Below are 22,817 nucleotides of genomic sequence, written 5' to 3'. Positions count from 1 at the left end.
CTAATATACTTCTAAACTGATATATTTTGAGTAAGATTTTATTCAAATGGTAAATGAATAAAAGAAAAGACAGTGATATAAACAATCATCATTTCTTCTCTTTATTCAAGAAGTAATCAACAGTATAATAAAGACAAAAGGGTCTTGAAAATACTTGAAATGCTTTCAACATTTGAAATTTCAATATAGGGGCAGCTAGGTTGCACAGTGGGTAGAGCACCAGCCTGAAAGTCAGAAGGATCTTTCTTGGTTCAAATCTGGTCTCAGAAACAACACTTCCTAGCTGTGTGACCCTGAGCAAGTCACTTAACCCCAACTGCCTCAACAACAACAACAACAAAAATTCAAACTCATCTGCATCATAAGATAATTAACAAAAATGAATTTGCATAAGACTTCTGTATGACAACCAATTGAAACTATCCCCAAAGCATTTAAAGATGAAAATTAAAGTTGAAAAAATGGGGGTAAAAATCAATCAACATGTCTATAACAAACTCTTCTTTAATAATTTTGGGATTTCAGTTTCCCTATATTTGAATTCTAATGCCAAAATCTCAAGAAGCTACATCAGTATTGTGAAACTCAAATAGAAAGAAAATCATCCATATATATGGATTTCTGTCTTAAAAGTGTCTTAAAACATATAGTAACATTGTATTTATATTTTTTTAAATATTTCCCAAATACATTTTAATCTGATTGGGTATGCATTCTTCAGTGTTGCAGACTTCAATGTGGCCCAGCAAATGTTTAATTTCTCTGTGTTTCACATAAAAACAGAAATGACATCAAAGAAAGAAAAGATTACAAAAGTAACTATAAGAAACCATGTATGTATAAGAGGAGATCTGAGCTGAAGAGGACACAATTATATGAGGGCAGTGAGTATCTGACTCCAAATCTCTCTAAAAGAGGGGAAGATATTACAAAATGGAGAAAATAACACATCAAATATAGAATTACAACTAAATATAATTGGCCATTAATAATTACTAAGCTATAACTGTACATTTTCAGCTCTGCAAACTGTTTTTAAAAATCATCTGTACTTAGACCAGGAATATCCTTGGAGAAAATACAAGAAAGAAAAAGCTAGACACCTAAAAATAATAGGATACCAAAAAATAAATGTCTTTTAAAAGGCACAGAATATATATTATTCCATTGTGTTTACTGAATATAAAAATGAATTTTGTTCTAGCAAAGAAAGCAAAACAAGTCATAAAAGATCCTTCAACAAGATAATTGCCATGCATATTTTACATAATCATACACAATTTCTTAATAACAATGACAGGAATAAATATCTTAAATTTTCAGAAATTAATATTAAGCAAGGTATAAAAACAAAGATAGGTATGGTCAACAAGCATGTATGCCAATTTTAAAAAAGGATATTCAATGCATAGTAAAAATGCTCAAAAATAATGAACCATTTGAAATAATTCAATCTAACAATCCATACAGAAAAAAATCAAGTTGATTAAGAATGCCTGTCGACTAGAGTAGGTCAAACTATAGTCAGAGGTTCAAATCAAATCTGCTTATTTGTTGAATTGAGAAAGGTTTTCATATTTAAAAATATAAAAAGAATTCTTAGTTCACAAGCCACCAAAAAATCAGTCGGCAGGCAGGATTTGGCTCAAGAACAAAATTTGCCAACTCCTGGTCTAGAATGTTATATGAGCTTGAATTTAAAAGTTCCTTGACCTGGTCCAGCAGCTCATGCTTGGGCAGACAATGCAGATGAGCAATGAGTACAGCACAGACCAAAATAAAAGAAAGTAAGCTGAACTGGATCTGAAGAGTTGTACACTATTTAACGTAAGAAAATGGATTATAATGTATACTTCTGGAATAAGTAATTCTAGTGATATACTGACAAACCCATAGAAAAACTGATCAGAAAAATAAATTATTGTATAAGCAAAATTAAGAATAATGATCAATAAAACAAAGAGAGGAACATACTGGGGAATAAATACATTTAAATAAAATAAATGAAAAACTGTATAATAATAACTATATAATTATAATTAAAGCTAGCATTTATAAAAAGTTTACTATATGTCAAATACTGTGTGCTTTTACAAAAACTGTCTCATTTGATGTTCACAACAACCATTCACAACAACCATGGAAGGGGTTATTATTTTGACTCCCCATTTTACAAATGAGGAAACAGAAAAACAGAGATTAAATGGCTTGTCCAAGGTCACCCAGCTAGGAGGGATCCAAGGTTATATTTGAACTCAGATCTTCCAAATTCCAAGCTCAGCATTCTATTCCCTAAGTCACCTATAGCAATTGAAAACAGTATAAGAGTTTGGTGGAAAATGGAATTAGCCCAGATTATAAATCCCAAAATGATAAAATCTGATATTTAGATAAATCTGTTTTTTTTCATTATATCATCAATAATTTAGAAAAGAATATAAAGTTCTACCTTTTCCAGAACCAGATAATAGAAAATTTCTTAATTCTGAGGGAGAAAAAATATTGAAAAAGGCTAAGTCTTGGGGAGTGCCCAAGGATGTTAAGGAGAAAAAAAATCACTAAGAAGTAAGGAAAAAGCAGAAGAGAACAGTGTTGTATAACACAAATAAGGAAACACATCCAGGAGATGTCAATTGAATTAAAGATAAAGAAGACAAGAAAGACCAGGAAGAAGAAAAAGTTTTAATTTTACAGTTAGGACTTTGAAAAGAACACTTAAAAAAAAAAAGCAATAAAGTTGGCATTCAGGTGACTTAAAGATAGCAATACTAACAACATTTATATTATTATATTATATATATATATATATATATATATATATATATATATATATATCATTACATTCTCAGTCTTAGCATCAGGAAAAAACAATTGAGAATATTGTTCTTAAAAATTAACAAAGTCAAATATGCTATTAAAAGCAAGATTGATCAATTTTTGGTAGTCAGCAAGAATTTAATGGCAAAGTAGTACTTTTCTTTGTTTATTTTAAACTAAAATACAAATTAAGAAAAAGGGAAAAAAACATTGCCATATAAAAAGCAGAACGTAAGAGATTCTCTTGTAGAAGCCCTTTTTGTAAAGCAATTAATTTCTATTTTAAGAAAGCCTATAATACAAAGTCTACACAACATATTCAGAGATGTCCATCTTTGCTTCCTTGTAGGTTTTTGTTTGTCTTCTGGACATGTTTTATTTTATTTTTTCACCCTTTCCTCCTCTCCCTTCCTTCAAAGGCTACATTTAGATATAAATACATATACATATATACATATACACCTCCATACACACATACATGCATTCAGATATCTATATATTTCACATATATACTCATATGTACTCACATGCATACATGTAAAACTGTGCTATACTTATTTCCACTTGTCCTGTTTTCTCTGATGGTAGATAGCATCTTCTTTCATAAATCCAAGTCTTTGCATAATTTTCTCAATCTATCAACTCATCATTTCCTACACCACAGCAATATTCCAATGTTATATTGTCTAGTTATTTTAAATAGTCTTTAAAAATGTAGATTAATATAACTGATAATATGGTATAGTTTCCCTAATTTTCTCTTTGGATTAAATCTATTTTAGATTGCCTAAAATCATGATTACTACCTCCTTTGTTTTACACAACAAATTCTACTCCTGATGTTTTATGATTGTGTACAGGTTTCATTTTTATAGCATTTCCTGAAAGCAACATATGGTTGAGTTCAAATTTTTTATCCATTATTTCCATTTTATAAGTGAATTCATCCAATTCACATTCTAAACTATAATTACTTTTTTATTTTTCTCTCTCCTATTTCCCTTAGTATCTTTCTCACCTTATTCCTATACTTCCTCACTCCTCTCCTTTGCTTCTCATGTTATTCCTCATGTTATTCCTATCGCTCCTGGCTCCTCTACTTCAACCTGCTATGTTGTCCTCCTATTACTTAACCCAACTTTCTCCTCTTATTGTAAAGGGCTGAAACTCTGAGTTGATGCCCTGGAATCAGACAACCGAGCACTTAAGGCTAATTAGTTCCTATTGGACAATACTCTATTAGCATATGCTTGGAAAATGGCCCTTGTCACTATTCAGTGCTGGCTGGATCTTTTGGTGTATAAAGATAATTGTAGGAGGGATTAGGGGGTGGAGTAAGACAAGCCAGAGTCACTTTGGAGGAGGACAAGAGGTTGGTGGTGAGCCTCGAGGTTCATAGAGGTTTATCTGTCTTCTTTTACTTCTCCCCCTAAAGACCAAGGATTTTTGCTTACCCTGACTGGCTGATCCTGAGGTCAACAGGGAGCTATCTCAGACTTCACACTTTATCCTTTCTCCTGACCCTAATATCCTTGCCCTCTTGTTTCTATCTGAATTTAGAAGACTTTCACACCCTTCCAAATATTTATGTTGTTCCCTTTTTAATCCAATCCCTATTAATCCACACACCCTTCTATAGCATCACCTCCTTATCTTATTCCCTCAGTCTCTTATTTCTTTATAAGTTCAAAATACTTTTATTCCCCTCTAAATATATGTTATTCTCTCTTTAGTCAATCTTTAATCCTATTCATATCAGAATTCCTTCTCCCTTATTCTCTCTCCACTCTTTATCTCCTTACCCTCTTATTTTTTTTTTCCAAATTAGAAGACTTTTGAATCCTTCTACATATCTATGTATTAACTCTGCATATCCTTTGATCCAGCAATCTCTCTACTGGGTCTGTATCCCAGAGAGATAATATAATAAAAAAGGGGAAAGGACCCACATGTGCAAAAATGTTTATAGCAGACTTTTTTGTAGTGATAAGGAATTGAAAACTGAATGGATGCCCATCATTTGGAGAATGACTGAATAAATTATCGTATATGAATATTATGGAAAATTATTGTTCTATAAGAAACGATCAGCAGGATGATTTCAGAAAGGTCTGGAGAGACTCACAAGAACTGATGCTAAGTGAAGTGAGCAGAACCAAGAGAACATTCATTGGGCCCAGTGGCAACAAGAAAATTACACAATGATCAACTGTGATGGATGTGGCTCATTTCAACAATAAGGTGAGTGGGGCCAATTCCAATAGACTTGTGATGGAAATAGCCATCTGAATCCCTAGAGGACTATAGGGATTGAATGTAGATCAAAACACAATACTTTCACCTTTTTTGCTGTTGTTGATTGCTTGCTTGTTTATTTTCTTATTTTTTTCCTTGATGATCTGATTTTTCTTGAGCAGCAAGATAAACGTGGAAATATATTTAGAAGAACTGCACATGTTTAACCTACATTGGATTGCTTGCTGTTTAGGGGAGGGGGAAAGCTGAGAGAGAGGGGAAAAAATTTGGAAGACAAGATTTTGCAGGAGGGAAGGTTGAAAAATATCTTTGCATTTATTTTTAAAACTAAAAAGCTACTATTATATAAAAAGATATGTATGTATTATTCCCTCTTTAACCCCTTCCCAATGAAAGAACTACCAGCTCTCCTCCCCCATCTAATTCCTCTGTGTCACTTTTTCTTATTGTACCTTATACATGAGTTATCTTTTTGCCTTTACCTACAATTTTTCTTTTCTAGAATCTTATCACAGTTCTACCCAATCTTTCTTTCAAAATACCCAATTGCTAATGATAACCTTAGACATATTGTTTACATTCCCACATATGAAAAGGAAACAATTTATCCTTATTGAATCCCTTATAGTCAGTCTTTGGTGTTTACTATGGATCTTGTACGTCAACAAAATCCTTAATGTCTGACAAAACATTGAATATCCTTTTTTTGTTGTTCAGGATTATAATGAATTTTGCTGGGTATGATATTTTCAACTATAACCCCACTTCTTTGTTCTTTGATACATGTCCTAAGACCTGCAGTCTTTTAGTGTGGCAACTGCTGGATCTTATATAATTCTAATTGTGGCAAGAACAATTTGAATTGTTTATCCTTGTGCTCAAACTTTCTCCTTAACCTGGAGGTTTCAGAATTTGACTATGATAGTTCTATAGGTTTCTTTGTAGGATCTCTTAGAGATAGTGATCAGTAAGTTTTTTCCCCTATCTTATTCTAACTTTCCCCTTCTTGTTCACTTCATGACAATTTTCATTGATTAGTCCATGACAATTTCCTTTCATTATTTCTTCTATTATTGTGCCAAGATTCTTTTTTTTTTTGTTTGTAGTTTTCATGTAGTCCAGCTATTCTTATGTTTTCTGTTCTTAATCTGTTCTCCAGATCAATTTTTCTTTTCAGAGATGTTTCACCTCATCTTCTATCTTCTCAATCTTTATATATTATTTATTTCTTGGTCTCTTATAAACTTCACTGGCTTCCCCTTTCCCAATTTTAATTTTCAAGTAGTTTTCATAAGATTCTGGATTTCCTTGTCCACATGGTTGACTTTCTTTTCAAAAATTTCTTGTTTTTCTTGATCTGATTTTTAAATTTTCTTCAATCTCTCTTATTTAATTTTCAGTCTTTTTTGGGTTCTTTCACAAATTCTTTTTGGGCAGGTGACCACTTGACACTACTCTTTGGGGTAGGAGTGGCGCTTTTTTGCTTCTCTATACTCCTCTGAAGATAAGCCCAGGTCTTCCCTATTCCTGTAGTAACTTTCTATGCTTGGGTTTCTTTTGCCTGCTCATTTTTGTTTTGTCCTATTTATAGCAGCTCGTATGATAATCCCCTTTTATACCGGGGTGTGGGGGACAGTGACTCTGGTCGCAGGCCCTTCTGATTATTACTTTTTGAGTTGTTTCCTGGGCCCCACCTCTGCACTCTAAGCCACAGGAAGATCCCTTCCCCCAACACACTAGCTCCTTGAGAACCTTCCAGTGGCTATAACCTTCAGTTCTTCCCTCTAACCTGGAACCAAACCCAAGAACTTAGTTCTCCTCCATGTGCCCACAGCCAGCTGCCTCATTGCCAAACTTCTGCCCTGCTCCTGCAGCCACCAGGCATGTTCTAATTTCTTCTCACCCAGAAGCCTGACTTGGCCACACAGCTAGGCCTGTTGTCCCTTGACAGCACAGGTTCCCTCTGTCTTCCCCCATTCTGATGCCCAACTCCCCATACAAGTGAAAATTCCTACAGCGAAGGCTACCACCAAATAAAATTCCCCCAGAGCTTCCCTTGCTGTTTTAGTACAATACATCCTGCAATGTTTCTACTGAGAAGAGAAAAAAAACTCTTGCTTATTTTTGCTGCTCCATGTTCATCCTGAGGCACTATTTGTCTTGTTTGTAAAGGAAATATGGGAGCTTAGAATTTTCTGACTTCTTTTGCCATCTTCCCAGAATCCTCTCAAAGTGGTACTTTTCTGTGGAAATGTTCAATGCAATTAACAGAATAACATCAAAAACAAAAAGTTTAAAGCTTATAATTGCATTTTGCCTAGTTGACATATGATGCTTTGAACATTAAAAAACATATAATACAGAAGGAGTAGGTAGTAAATTACTGTTCTAGTTTATACAGTCTTTTATTTACATTAATGAGAACTTTGTCAGGAAGGAATATACAATTAGACTTCAGCTTGTTTCAGAAAATCTTTATAATAATTAGAAAATATTGCTATAAAATAACTTACATTTTGAGTTTTGCAAAAGTTTCTTGTGAATTATGTTTTTCTCGCTCATAGGCACTTTCAACTTCTTTGAATTCATTCTTGATCATTTCCAAATCAGCCACAGCTTCTGCTTGGCTTGCCTTTTCTACTTGCAAGGCTCCTTCAAGATCTCGAATTCGTAACTACCAGGTGACATTAAAAAAACAATTAAAGAAAGCCAAGAAAAGCTATCATAAAACATAAATCAAGCAGGATATTTTTTCAATAACAAATTATTATTCATCCCAACATAGCTTGCTTTCTGGTTTATTTTCTAAAGAAAATGTAAACATCGGGCAGCTAGGTGGCACAATGAATAGAGCACTAACCCTGAAGACAAGAGGATCTGAGTTCAAATCTAGTTTCAGACACTTAACACTTCCTGGCTGTGTGACCCTGGGCAAGTCACTTAGCCCCAATTACCTCAAGGGAAAAAAAAAGTAAACAGAAAATAATTTATCTTTCAATTCTTACTATATTTGGTTTAATGTTATTATTACTAGTTTTATTAATAATGATGATGATAACAATAATAACAAAGAGGGGGAATTAATTGTATCATGAAGAGTAAAAGTCTAAGGTCATACAGCTTCTTAGCAGTAATACAGACTTTAATGTTAGTGTACTAATCCAATCAAATATAAAATAGTTCATCAATAAAGATAGAACACTTAGTACCTATCTTTACAAACACCTTAAGATATTTCTGCAGTTGACTTAAAAGATCTCTTAACCTTTAAAGCATATTATTTTGCAATTGTAAAAGGAAGGGCTACAATATATTTTTTAAATTTCAAAAGAGGTTGCTAAAAGTTTTTTTTTAACTATTTTAAATGATTATAAAAAATATTCTACAATTAAAGGATCAGGAAAAAGAAATGCTAGTTCAATTTGCAGGAGAATTTCCATTTTGATTTTGTTGCATTAACAACCATTTTCCTTTTTTTTTTTTTTTTTTTAATTGCTTTCTTTTAAACCAGTCTAATCGAGAAAATCAAAATGGAACACTAGGAAATTTTTTTTCTCCTGGAAATACCAGTGCACTGTAAAGTTATTCTTAAACATAAAAGAAAAATGATGATAGTCAAAAAATAAAATTGAAAATTTATTTTTTTATTTAATTAGTACTTCAGCCAAGTCATGTTTCACATACTAATTAATCAACAGACCATTTTAACAAATATACTTAGTAACTTAAAATAGAATTGAGCTTTGTCATACTGGTTATTTAAACATGGCTGTCTCATTTGTGTGCTAAAAAAATTTTTTTCAGGTATTTTTTAAAAATTTAATAAAACCGATATGGTCCTTGACATTACACACATAGCATTAATTAGTCTATGAAATCTAAAAGAATAGAATCAAAACTTCTCAAGTTTTACCATGCTGAAAAGACTTCAAAGCAGAGATCTGAGTTTACTATCTATAAAACAATACAAGATAAATATATATAGATTCATCAAAAGGATGTTGGCCACTTGATGATGAACTTATTGGCCAAGATAAGTCTGAAAGACATGGATGTGTATGTTACCTTATCAACTTAGGAGTCTGGCTAATAATACAATCCACACAGCCCACCATGGCAGCTCATTGGAAAAATGAATTTGTTGAAAACAAATTTTTTTATTAATTTTATAATTATAAATTTTTTGGCAGTATATATGCATGAGTAATTTTTTTATAACATTATCCCTTGTATTCATTTTTCCAGATTTTCCCCTCCCTCCTTCTACTCTCTCCCCTAGATGACAGGCAATCTCATACATTTTACATGTGGAAAACAATTTCTTTATTCAATAAATACTCCCCTTTCCATTTCCAATATGATCATAATGAAGTGTCGGAAAAAGAAAAAGAGTGTAAGATTCACAATTTTTAGATCAGTTATAACTATTAACTTTAATATATTATACCTGAAATGTGGTATCGTTGTCCTGGGGAAATAAATGATAAAGTATTGAAAAAATTAGACAAAATCCAAATTGCTGCTCTCTAGGTGTGTTAAAATAAAAGACATGTTTAATGCAATATAAATATTCCTTGGAGAAGACAAGAAAGATGCTGGTAGGTTTGATTTCACTATTCAGATGTAACAAGAAACTTCATATCATTGCACGCTTGGTCATTTTCTCTTGTACAACTTGGAAGTGAAAGAAAAAAAGGAAAAAGAAAAAAGACCACTCTAAAGGTAATTCAAGTTTAAATATCAATATCTGTTACATAAAATGGAGAGAAAATTTATAAAAACTTGACAAGATTGTTCAAAATAAGGAGGAAAATAATCATGGCCCCCAAAGAAAAAATATTTATAAAGAAATTATTTTGCAAAGATGGGAGATCCATGGATGTAGAACAATTCATATATTTTCAGACCTTTTACACATATTAGTGGTTTTGCTAACTTTTTTTTTCTATTCTTAATTTTTTTGTTTCTTTTAAAAGATATATTCATGGGACTTCTGGCCAAGATGGCAGAGAGAATACACATATCTATTTAAGCTACATCTTGCTCTCAGAATACTTTATTTCATGACAAGGCCTCGGAATTAGTGCTTGACTGAAAAAAAAAAAAAAAAAAAAAAAAACACAAATAATTACCAACAGAAGATATCCTCGAAATTCATCAGAAAAGGTCTGTTTTTGCTCATGGGCAGGATGGTTAGATCAGGCGCAGACTGAAGGCAGGCAGGCAGCAAGAGTGCGACAGTGAGAGTAAAGAAAGCAGCACACACTAAACAGACCTGACGGGGGAGGGGGGGTGTAGGGTGTGATCTCAGCCGTTTCTGGTGGGAGAACTTTATCACAGTATTGGCTACTTTGCCCTGGCAGCAAGCCAGTAGCTCAGCAGAGAAGCTAGAAACACAGGGGGTGAAGACTATAACCCTGAAAAGCTAGCGTCTCTGGGGAACTGGCCACATCCTCACAGAGTGACTCAAAACACCCTCAAGTCTCAGAGCACAAGCCCAGCAGAGGCATTACTGTCCTGCTAGTGCTTCACTGCTGCCCCCTGCAGTCTATGGAGGAAGCTTGGTAATATCATCCAGCACCGCCCCCCCCCAAAAAAAGCAGACTGCATTTGTTTTTTTGTTAGTTTGTTTTCTTTGATTCTTCTTTGACAAAATAAGCAAAAAGTTAAAGCATACTCTAACCATTGATAGCTTCTATATGGAGAGAGAGCAGACTCTAAACCCTGAGGAGACTAAAAACAGACTGTCTCCAGATGAATCCCCAAAGGAGGAAATCATCTGGTCCTCAGCACACAAGATTCTCATAGAAGAAATTAAAAAGGCTCTCATAAGAGACCTAGAAGAAAAATGGGAAAAGGAAAGAGAAGCTTGGCAAGAAGGTCTGGATAAATCATCCTACTCATTTAAAGATAGAGTGGATAAAGAAATCAAATCCCTTACGTGGATGCCCATCAATTGAAGATTGGCTGAATAAATTGTGGTATATGAACATTATGGAATATTATTGTTCTGTAAGAAATGACCAACAGGATGATTTCAGAAAGGCCTGGAGAGACTTACATGAACTGATGCTGAGTGAAATGAGAAGGAGCAGGAGATCATTATATACTTCAACAACAATACTGTATGATGATCAATTCTGATGGACGTAACCCTCTCCAACAATGAGATGAACCAAATCAGTTCCAATAGAGCAGTAATGAACTAAACCAGCTACACCCAGCGAGAGAACTCTGAGAGATGACTATGAACCACTACATAGAATTTCCAATCCCTCTAATTTTGTCTGCCTGCAATTTGGATTTCCTTCATAGGCTAAATGTAAACTATTTCAAAGTCCGATAACTTTTGTTCAGCAAAACAACTGTTTGGTCATGTATACATATATTGTATTTAATTTATATTCTAACATAATTAACATGTACTAGTCAACCTGCCATTGCAGGGGGAGAAGGGGGGAAGGAGGGGAAAAATTGGAACAAATAGTTTGGCAATTGTCAGTGTTGTAAAATTACCCATGGATATATCTGGTAAATAAAAACTATAATTAAAAAAAAAAAAAACAAAGAAATCAAATCCTTAAAAAACAGAATTAGTGAACTGGAAAAAGCAAACATCTAAATTCTTAAAAGAGAAATTAAGAGAGCTGCAAGAAGAAATACACAGCAAAACTATAATAGTGGGAGATCTCAACCTTGCACTCTCAGAATTAGATAAATCAAACCACAAAATAAATAAGAAAGAAGTCAACAAGGTAAATAGAATACTAGAAAAATTAGGTATGATAAATCTTTGGAGAAAACTAAATAGAGATGGAAAGGAGTACACTTTCTTCTCAGTAGTTCATGGAACCTATACAAAATCTGACTATATATTAAAACATAAAAACCTCAAATTCAAATGCAGTAAGGCAGAAATAGTAAATGCATCCTTTTCAGACCACAATACAATGAAAATTACATTCAATAAAAAAGCCAGGGGAAAATAGACCAAAAAGTAATTGGAAACTAAATAATCTCATACTAAAGAATGACTGGGTAAAACAGCATAATTTCACTCAAGATAATGACAGCGATGAGACATCATACCAAAATTTGTGGGATGCAGCCAAAGTGGTAATAAGGGGAAAATTTATATCTTTAGAGTCTTACTTGAATAAAATAGAGAAAGAGAAAATTAATGAATTGGGGTTCCAACTTAAAAAGCTAGAAAAAGACCAAATAAAAAATGTCCAAATACTAAACTTGAAATTCTAAAATTAAAAGAAATTGATAAAATTGAAAGTAAAAAAACTATTGAATTAATAAATAAAGCTAAGAGATGGTTTTATGAAAAATACCAATAAAATAGATAAACTTTTGGTAAATCTGATTAGAAAAAGAGGAAAATCAAATTGTTAGTCTTAAAAATGAAAAGGGAGAACTTTCTACCAATGAAGAGGAAATTAGAGCAATAATAAGGAGTTACTTTGCTCAACCTATGCCAATAAATTTGACAACCTAAGTGAAATGGATGACTACTTCCAAAAATATAGGCTTCCCAGATTAACAGAGAAGGAAGTAAATTGCTTAAATAGTCCCAATTTAGAAAAAAGAAATAGAACAAGCTATTAATCAACTCCCTAAGAAAAAATCCCCAGGACCAGATGGTTTTATATGTGAATTCTACTAAACATTTAAAGAACAATTAACTCCAATATTATATAAACTATTTGAAAAAATAGGGAATGAAGGACTCCTACCAAATTCCTTTTATGACACAGACATGGTACTGATACCTAACCAGATAGATTGAAAAAAGAGAAGGAAAACTATAGACCAATCTCCCTAATGAATATTGATGATAAGATCTTAAATAAAATATTAGCAAAAAGATTACAGAAATTTCCTTAAAATAATCAATAGCATCTATTTAAAACCATCAGTAAGCATCATATGTTGTTATCTGAGGGTCCAGGGTTCAAGTCCCTGTTCTGACGCCAAAATGTCAAGATCCGAGCAAGCTCTTCTGAAGGGCTCAGAATAAGTCCTTGCCCCACGTTGGGTGCCAAATTGTTATGTCCTGTCCTCTCTCAGTTGTAATCCTTCTTTGGGAGGAGGTTTCTTTTCTATATGTCCTTTTCTCTGTGAGGTTTCTTAGGCGGCTTCTGGAGCCTCCAGCCAAAGTAAAGGTAGAATCTCGAATCCTCTTCTTCCTGAATCCTGGTTCTGAATCTCTTTGAGCTTCCCTGTAGTTCTCCCGGGAAGTCTTGTTCTTATCCCAATCTAGACTGTTGTTCAGACTAAATGTTGCCTCTTTTTATCTTCCCAGAGAATGGGTTTGTGGGTACTCCAGGGGCTTGTGGGAACTACTTACAGCCAATGAATTTGCTCCTTTAAAGTATTCCTTCTCCACTCATATGAAAGAGTGTTCCAAATCACTACTGATCAGAGAAATGCAAATTAAGACAACTCTGAGACACCACTATACACCTGTCAGATTGGCTAAGATGACAGGAACAAATAATGATAAAGTTGGAGGGGATGTGAGAAAACTGGGACACTGATACATTGTTGGTGGAGTTGTGAAAGAATCCAGCCATTCTGTAGAGCAATTTGGAACTATGCCCAAAAAGTTATCAAACTGTGCATACCCTTTGACCCAGCATTGCTGTTATTGGGCTTATATCCCAAAGAAATACTAAAGAGCAGAAAGGGACCTGTATGTGCCAAAATGTTTGTGGCAGCTCTTTTTGTTGTAGCTAGAAACTGGAAGATGAATGGATGTCCATCAATTGGAGAATAGTTGGGTAAATTATGGTATATGAAGGTTATGGAATATTTTTGTTCTGTAAGAAATGACCAGCAGGATGAATTCAGAAAGGTTTGGAGAGACTTACATGAACTGATGCTGAGTGAAATGAACAGAACCAGAAGATTACTATACACTTCAACAACAATACTGTATGAAGATGTATTCTGATGGAAGTAGTTATCTTCTTTAACATAAAGAAGATCCAACTCACTTCCAGTTGATCAATGATGGACAGAAATAACCACACCCAGAAGAGGAACACTGGGAAGTGAATGTAAATTGTTAGCACTACTGTCTATCTACCCAGGTTACTTATACCTTTGGAATCTAATACTTAATGTGCAACAAGAAAATGGTATTTACACACATATATTGTAACTAGGTTATATTGTAATACATGTAAAATGTATGGGATTACCTGTCATCAGGGGGAGGGAGTGGAGGGAGGGAGGGGATAATTTGGAAAAAAATGAGTACAAGGGATAATGTTATAAAAAAAAATTGCTCATGCATATATACTGTGGAAAAAAAATTCTAAATAAATTTTAAAAAAAAAGTATTCCTTCAAAGGTATAGACTCCCTTATAGATTTGAACTAAAGGTGTGAATTCTGAGCTAGAGAATTGTTAAGTACCAACTTAGCACTTAGTAAGAACCTAACAATATGTAATGGGGATAAACTGGAATCACTCCAATAAGATCAGGAATGAAACAAGCTTGCCTACTATCACCATTACTATTCAATATTGTATTAGAAATGCTAGTTTCCCCAATAAGAGTTGAGAAAGAGATTAAAGGAATTAGAATAGGTATTGAGGAAACCAAATTATCATTCTTTGCTGATGATAAGATGATATCCTTAGAGAAGCCCACAGATTATACTAAAAAGCTATTAGAAGTAATCCACAACTTTAGCAAAGCTGCAGGATGCAAAATAAACCCACATAAATCATCAGCATTCTTATATATTACTAACAAAATCCAATGTTAGAGTTACAAAGAGAAATTCCATTTAAAGTAACTGCCAACAGTATAAAATATTTGGAAATTCTATCTGCCAAGGTAAAGTCAGGAACTATATGAGCAAAACTATATAACTTTCCATACAAATAAAGTCAGATCTAACCAATTGGAAAAATTTTTAAGTGCTCTTGGATAGGTCAAGTGAATATAATAAAAATGACAATACTACCTAAACTAATCTATTTACTTAGTGCTATACCAATCAGACTCCCAAAAAACTATTTTAATGACATAGAAAAAAAAATAACAAAAAAATTCATTTGGGAAGAACAAAAGCTCAAGATTTGCAAGGGAACTAATGAAGAAAAAAAAAAAAAAAAATCAAATGAAGGTGGCCTAGCTGTCCTTGATCTAAAACTATATTATAAAGCAGCGGTCACCAAAACCATTTAGTATTGGCTAAGAAACAGACTAGTTGATCAGTAGAATAGGTTAGGTTCACAGGACAAAATAGTCAATAACCTTAATAATCTAGTGTTTGACAAACCCAAAGACCCCAGCTTTTGGGACAAGAATTCACTGTTTGACAAAAACTTGTGGGAAAATTGGAAATTAGCATGGCAGAAACTAGGTATTGATCCACACTTAACACTGTATACCAAGATAAGGTCAAAATGGGTTCATGATCTAGGCATAAAGAATGAGATTATAAATAAATTAGAAGAACATAGGATAGTTTACCTCTCAGACCTGTGGAGGAGGAAGGAATTTGTAACCAAAGGAGAACTAGAGATCATTATTGATCACAAAATAGAAAATTTTGATTACATCAAATTAAAAAGCTTTTATACAAACAAAATTAATGCAAACAAGATTAGAAGGGAAGTAACAAATTGGGAAAATATTTTTACACTTAAAGGTTCTGATAAAGGCCTCATTTCCAAAATATATATAGAACTGACTCTAATTTATAAGAAATCAAATCATTCTGCAATTGATAAATAGTCAAAGGATATGAACAATTCTCAGATGATGAAATTGAAATTATATCCACTCATATGAAAGAGTGTGACAAATCACTACTGATCAGAGAAATGCAAATTAAGACAACTCTGAGATACCACTACACACCTGTCATATTGGCTAAGATAACAGGAACAAATAATTATGAATGTTGGAGGGGATGTGGGAAAACTGGGACACTAATGCATTGTTGGTGGAGTTGTGAAAGAATCCAGCCATTCTGGAGAGCAATTTGGAACTATGCCCGAAAAAAAAAAGGGTATAATGGGTTTTCCCCCCCCTGAGGCTAGGGTTAAGTGACTTGCCCAGGGTCACACAGCTAGGAAGTGTTAAGTGTCTGAGACCAGATTTGAACTCAGGTCCTCCTGAATTCAGGGCTGGTGCTTTATCCACTGTGCCACCTAGCTGCCCCACACTCCCTCTGTTTTTGTCCACTTGCATTTGTGATTTCCTTCTCAGGTTATTTTTATGTCTTATTCCAATTTTTCTTGTGCAATAAAACTGCGGCATACAACTGTATGGATATGTAAACATATATTGTATTTAAAAATACTTTAACATATTTAACATGTATGGTCTACCTGCCATCTAGGGAAGGGGGTGGGGGGAAGAAGGGGAAAAGTTGGAACAGAAGGTTTTGCAAGGGTCGATGCTAAAAAATTACCCATGCATATATCTTGTAAATAAAAAGATATAATAAAAAAAATAATAATTTATTTTTGCTTTGGGGGCCTCTGCACCTTGCTTCAAACACTCTGGTCTCACTCGGCCTTTCCCCCATGGAATGGGGATTGAAGGGAAACAAGAATTTTTTTGGAGACTTTCCCTCTGCCTTGCCAGTTTGGTGACCTGTCGTTTAAACACTCCTTTCTTATTATTCCTTCCTTTCCTGCTCCTTTATTGGGATGAGAATTAATGGTGAATTTGAGGACCCAATTTTCTCTTCTCAGACTTCCAGGTGATCTTGTTGGGCTGCTTTCAAAGTCCTCCCATATTCCCTCTGAAATCTGGGAGAAAGTAGATTCTTCTGTCTGGGAAGAAGGAAACCCTGGGCAAGCCATTCCTGCCACCCCAGCCTTAGTCAGACTATTGGACCCCAGTGTATTCCCCCATAAATCCCAATACCCAATAAAGGCAGAGGCTAGGGAGGGATTGCAACCCCTGATTGAGAAATTTCTTAAGCACAAACTTTTAGCACTATCTAAAGATTTAAGGGATTTGGAGCTGCTTAACAGCAGTTACATCCAATATATGGATGGTATCTTGATCTGCAGCCCCACCTGAGAGGCTTCCTTAGACATAGCCATAAAAACTCTTTAACTTCCTGACCTCCAGGGGCTACAGGGTCTCCTTACCCAAAGCCCACAATGCCCGCCTATCTGTCAAATATTTGGGCCATGAGCTAACCCCCAATTCTTGCTCTCTGAAGGAGGAGAGAAAACAGACCATTTTATCCCTTCCAGACCCTGCTTCAAAGAAACAGTTATACACTTTCCTGGGCATGGCTGGTTTCTGCAGAATTTGGATACCTAATTTTGGGATTACTGCCAAGCCCTTCTACAATTCTACAATTCTAATCAAGGCCCTGATAATCTTCTCCTTGACTGGGGTCCTATCAGGCCAAGGCTTTTAAGACCCTAAAAACCAAACTGACCTCTGACCCTGCCCTGGCTCTAATTTAGAAAAGCCTTTCATTCTGTATCTAGATAAAAGAAAGGCCCAGGACCTGAAGGTCTTAACTTAGGACTTTGGACCTGATCCCAGCCTGGATACCTATTTCTCAAAGAAACTGGACTCATTTTCCCTAGGATGGCCCTTGTGTCTTAGGCCCTTCTAATTGAAGAAGCCTCAAAACTCATCCTAGGAGTGGGGTTTTAATCCCCCACCAGGTTCAGAGCATTTTAGAAGCCAAAAAGTTATCAGTGACTTGTTAGTGGGCAGCTTACTAGATATCAGGCTCTCCTACTACACACCCCTAACCTGACTGTCCAGGTGTGTCACATCCTTACCTCTGCCACCCTGCTCCCTGACAACACTCAATCGAGTGACTCATTCATAATTGTGAGGAAGCTTTAGATTCTGTATACTCCAGCTAACCTAACTTGAAGGACATTTTCCTTGATAACCCAGATGGTGAATGGTTTACAGATGAGTTTTCTTGAAAATGAGGAAAGGGAGGTTATTTTGTGGTGACTCTCAATGGCACCCTGGAAGCTAAGCCACTAGCTCCTGGGACTTCTGCCCAGAAAGCTGAACTCATTGCCCTTAGCAAAACTTTGGAATTAGGGAAGAGAATGAGAGTGAATATCTCTTCAGACTCCAGGTAGGCTTTTCATATTTTGCACACTCATGGAGTATATGGAAATAAAGGGGACTTTTAACAGCAAAGAATCCTCCTATTAAATATGCAGGAGAAATTCTATAGCTATTGTGAGCTGTCTACAAACCCAGAGAGGCTTCAGTCATATTCTATGAATGATACCAGAAGGGTGATTCACTTCAGAACAAAAGGAATAGGTTTGCAGATTCAGCTGCCCAAGCTGCTGCCCATTCACTCCTGATTATGGTACCTTTAATTCCCCAGCTCCCTGATTCTTATACCTTTTCATAATGCTCACAGGAACAAGCCCTTGCAGAAGAAAGGAAGTATATCCTTTCTCCTTCTGGTTGGTTTCAAACACACTCAAGCCAACTTTTAATCCCTGAGGCAAGTCAGTGAAAACTTATTTTTGGTCTTCACCAAACTACCCACTTGGGAAAAAATGCCCTTCAATCCCTTGTGAAACGCATTTTTCCAGGTCACAAGCTGGGAGAAATGATCAAGTAGGTCTGCCAAGCCTGCCGAGTTTGTGCCCAAATAAATCCTGAAGGAGCTGTTAAAACTTCCCCTCTCCTAAAGCCTGTTTAGAGAAGGGGCACATACCCAGGGGAAGACTGGCAAATAGCCTTTACACATATGCCCCCTTACAGAGGTTTCAAGTTGCTTTTGGTCTTTGTTGACACCTTTACTAACTGGATAGAAGCTTTTCCTGCAGGACTGAGAAGGCTCAGGAGGCATCACAGTGCTTGCTAAAAGAGATTATACCTCAATTTGGCCTACCTAGCTTCTTACAGAGCGACAATGGTGCAGTCTTCACTTCAGATATTTCAGAATACAGCACCATTGTAAACACACTGAAGAAAGAAGGCTGAAATTGTCTTTGTCTTTCTCTCACTGTAGTCTTCTTTTTTTGCCGTTTTCCACTTCAAGGATGACAACTTTGCTCCTAGCATTTTTTCTCTGGCTTTTCTTGATATCATTTCATAACCCCTGCCAGTAGTTAACTCTTTCTTAGCCTTTCAGCTAGGGAGCTCCATGGGCAGTGGGGGCACTCAGGATTGTTGGTTGATGGGGGGGCGGGGGGAGGAGGGAAGCGGGCAATTAGGATCAAGGAAGCCCACAGATGGGACTTGATGCATTATTTGCAAAGGCCCCATTCCCAAATGTCTCCATCTCCACCCTGGATGCCAACCCATTTTTAATGTGCTTGCAAGATTTATTTCCTCCAGGCTCCAAGTTACAAACTTCCAACCACAAGTTTAGTCTAAAGATCATGGGACACCTGACTTGGACATCAACATTCCTTAGATGTTGCTGCCACCCCCTTTCAGATTGCATTTAACTTCCTGACCTGAACCCCCATTGAGCACAGAGACAGATCTACAGCCTTGTCAGCTACAAGCAGTTTTAGATGAGACCTTCATACCTTTGTCCCAAATGAATTTGGGGTGATTGCTTGAGGGGGGAATGATGCAATGGGAACTGTGTCCTCCTGATCTTTGTGGAGGCCACCTGGCCTGGGGAAATTCCTGGAAATGATCCCCATCTACCTGAATCTCCCTTGGGAAAGCTACCTGGTTTCCCACAGGAATCACCCATCTCCAACTGATCTCATAATCACTTTGATCTGGAAAAGAATCATCACCCTTATTGAAAATTTATCCCTAATCACTCCCTAGCATCAAAGCACAGAAAGCTAATAAAAAAGCGACTCTGTACCCCAAACTTTTGCTAAATTAGCCTTCTATGAAGTTGTTTCTCAGTGTAAACCCATCTTTGCTAATTCCTTTCTGGAACTGGCCCTCTAGAAAGTTATTTCCAAGTGTAATAAACCCATTTTTTGCCAAAAACCTCACCTGCAGATTGGGACTGTGAATTCTTTCACAAAAACTTGTGACACCAACACCGGCCTGAGGACTCCATTATTGGTAGGGTATCTCTCACCTCTCATTTCTCACACCTCAACACTATGAGTAAGGGAGAAATATCAACTAAACAAGGGATATAGGTGATCAAAGAAGGTAAAACTGACAACTTTGATGAGATTCTGGGTAACTAAGTGTGTATAAGCAGAGAAAGCTTAAAGTACTGACAGGATTATAATACTCCTTCAGGCAAGCAGGAAGGGCACTGATGAGATCATTAAGTGAGCCTTTTGTTCACTTTTTGTTTTTATGTAAGTCTTTTGTTCAAGTGGATTTTCAATTACAGTTCTACTCCAGGTGGAGGTCTTTAGAAATCCCATCTTACTTTATTCAATCATAAAGTCAAGTTATGAAGCCAACCCCCCAAGTTTATATTTCCCCTATAAAACATCTGCCCATAGTGTAGATCAGGGGTTCTCAAACTACGGCCCATGGGCCAGATGCTGCCTGCCACGTTATGGCAAATGGGCTAAGGGGCAGAGACAGAGTATGAGGTTTTGTTTTTACTATGATCCGGCCCTCCAACAGTCTGAGGGACAGTAAACTGGCCCCCTACTTAAAAAGTTTGAGGATCACTAGTGTGGATCTTTCCTAAAATCCCTTTTAGTGTATAGGACACTGGATTTTCTGCTCCATGATATTTTTTTCCTTTTTATAGCTAACTCATCTAGGGTGCTAAATATCTTTTAGGGTTAGCCTGCCAATCAATGGTGTGATTCCCCCTTCCCATGCTAAGCCTTTTTGGGGTTGGTCTACTAAATTCCTCTATGAATTTAATCTGCCAGTCAATGGCATACTCCCAATTCACAGTTCTGACATTTCTAGGGGAAATGGGGCAATAGCCCGGAGACCACCAGGCCTTAAGGCAGGTGCTTGGCAGCCAATACTGGCTATCAGAAAACAATCTGTTGGTCAGTAATAATAAAGTTTCTGAGATAATAATGAGGTGCATTCACAACCATTCTTCAACTCTATCTCTAAACCATAAAATTAGCATGTCAGTGACACTCTAACCTGATCTATCTTTCTCCTATAAATTTATCTTTTTGTTCATAATTTTTTGCTAAATCTTTTAGGAACTTAGCCCACTTCAATTGGCCTTACAGTTACAATAAACTTTGCCCTGGATCTGGAGATGAGTTCAAGCCTGCAAATTCTTTTGAGACATTTTATGACACCAATGTGTGACTCCAATCTCTTAAGATCTTCTTCAAAAGTGTCTTCCACTAGGAAACTCCCCTTGTTAATTGTTAAAATCTTTTTCCTTGCTAATTCCTTATTAATTCATAATAAATAGCATTCCTACATATCTCTGATAGATGTCTTATTATAATTGCTCCATGTCACAAATTGAATCTCTATTATACTACTTTTATATAATACTCTTTTTATAACCAATTGGTCTCCTGAAGCTATTTCATGTTTACCTCTCCTGATTCCTATTTCATCTCTTCATCTTGATTATATATAATCATGAATTTTTGCACCAACAAAATCGCTGCAGCTATAATTAGAAGAGAGGTTAAACAGGAAAAATCTTTACAGACAATATCATTTATAAAAGTCTGATATCCCAAATATATTTGGAATTAATACAAATACACAAGAAAAAAAAAGTCATTTAGCAATAAATAGTCAAAGAATATTAGCAGTTTTCAAATAAGAAGCACAAGCTATAAAAAAAACTCCAAGAAAGAATTCTTCAAATCATTAATATAAGTAGATGAAAATTTAAAACTTTTGTTTTAACCTCACATCCATCAGATTGGCAAAAGAAGACAAAGACAAAAATATTACAAGAGCAGTAAAAAGACAAATATGCTTATACACTCTTGATAGAGTTATAAATTGGTCCAACTGTTCTGGAAAATAATTTCAAGTTATTCTAAAAAGTCATTAAGCTTTACATATCTACTGATTTGGAGAAACCATTACTAAGATGTTAAACTAAAAAAAGGTAAAAGTCAGAGAAAAAAACTACACACACACACACACACACACACACAAAATCATCATAGCAGCATTTTTTGTAGTAGCAAATGTGTGGAATTAACTGAGTAAAGACACTTTCATGGGAATATAGCTTTAAATATGACTTGAGACTTTATAATAAAAAAATAGAGCTATAGCTAAAAATTGTAGGTGTTATTCCCCTCCTGTTTCCCACAACCTGTTAATTAGCATTTAAGTACTTCTTTTAAAGATGATGATGGGTTTCAATTCTCTTATATGGATTACTGGATTACATCCACAGAGGGTAGAACCTTAAAGCTAAACTGATCAATTCTCAGAGCCTGGCTGCCTCAGGGAATAATATTATCAATGCTTCAGTTTCTCATCAATGGCCTATATATTCTTTGGACAGAGACAATGTGGAAATTTGTTTTGCCTGACCATGAACATTTGTTACAAGGGTTTTTGTTGTTGTTGGTATTGTTATTGTTACTTTAAAAAAAGGGAGGGAAGGAAGCAAGAAGAAAAAAAAAAAAAAAAAAGATCTGTTAACTGAAAAAAAAAATCAAACGTATTATTTAAAAATTTAAGAAGCTAGAAAAATCAAATTCAATGCTGTGTTCTTTCCACTCTAACATACTGCTTCCTAAAAAAAAAAATTAATTACTCTCTGGTGTAAAGTACAGGCTAGCTTCCTGGAGGGTTTTGGGGTCAGCAAGAGTCAGGATAAATTAAAGTCCTTGGTCTTTAGAGAGAGAAGTGAAGG

General features: G+C 35.3%; 1 protein-coding gene across 6 annotated transcripts in view; it reads right to left on the bottom strand.

Moving 5' to 3' along the window:
- The window catches only part of CCDC171 (coiled-coil domain containing 171), a 507,402-nt gene that overhangs the window by 324,596 nt on the left and 159,989 nt on the right, over positions 1-22,817 (bottom strand). For all 6 annotated transcript variants that reach the window (XM_074282935.1, XM_074282936.1, XM_074282937.1 and 3 more), the window contains one exon: positions 7,587-7,747. In XM_074282935.1, coding sequence (XP_074139036.1) covers positions 7,587-7,747 — 161 coding nt within the window. The remainder of the gene's footprint in view (positions 1-7,586; positions 7,748-22,817) is intronic.

The sequence above is a fragment of the Sminthopsis crassicaudata genome, chromosome 1 (genome assembly GCF_048593235.1).
Source record: "Sminthopsis crassicaudata isolate SCR6 chromosome 1, ASM4859323v1, whole genome shotgun sequence".
Lineage (NCBI taxonomy): Eukaryota > Metazoa > Chordata > Mammalia > Dasyuromorphia > Dasyuridae > Sminthopsis > Sminthopsis crassicaudata.
Note: the sequence above shows the minus strand (reverse complement) of the source record. Positions and strands in the feature narration are given on the sequence as shown.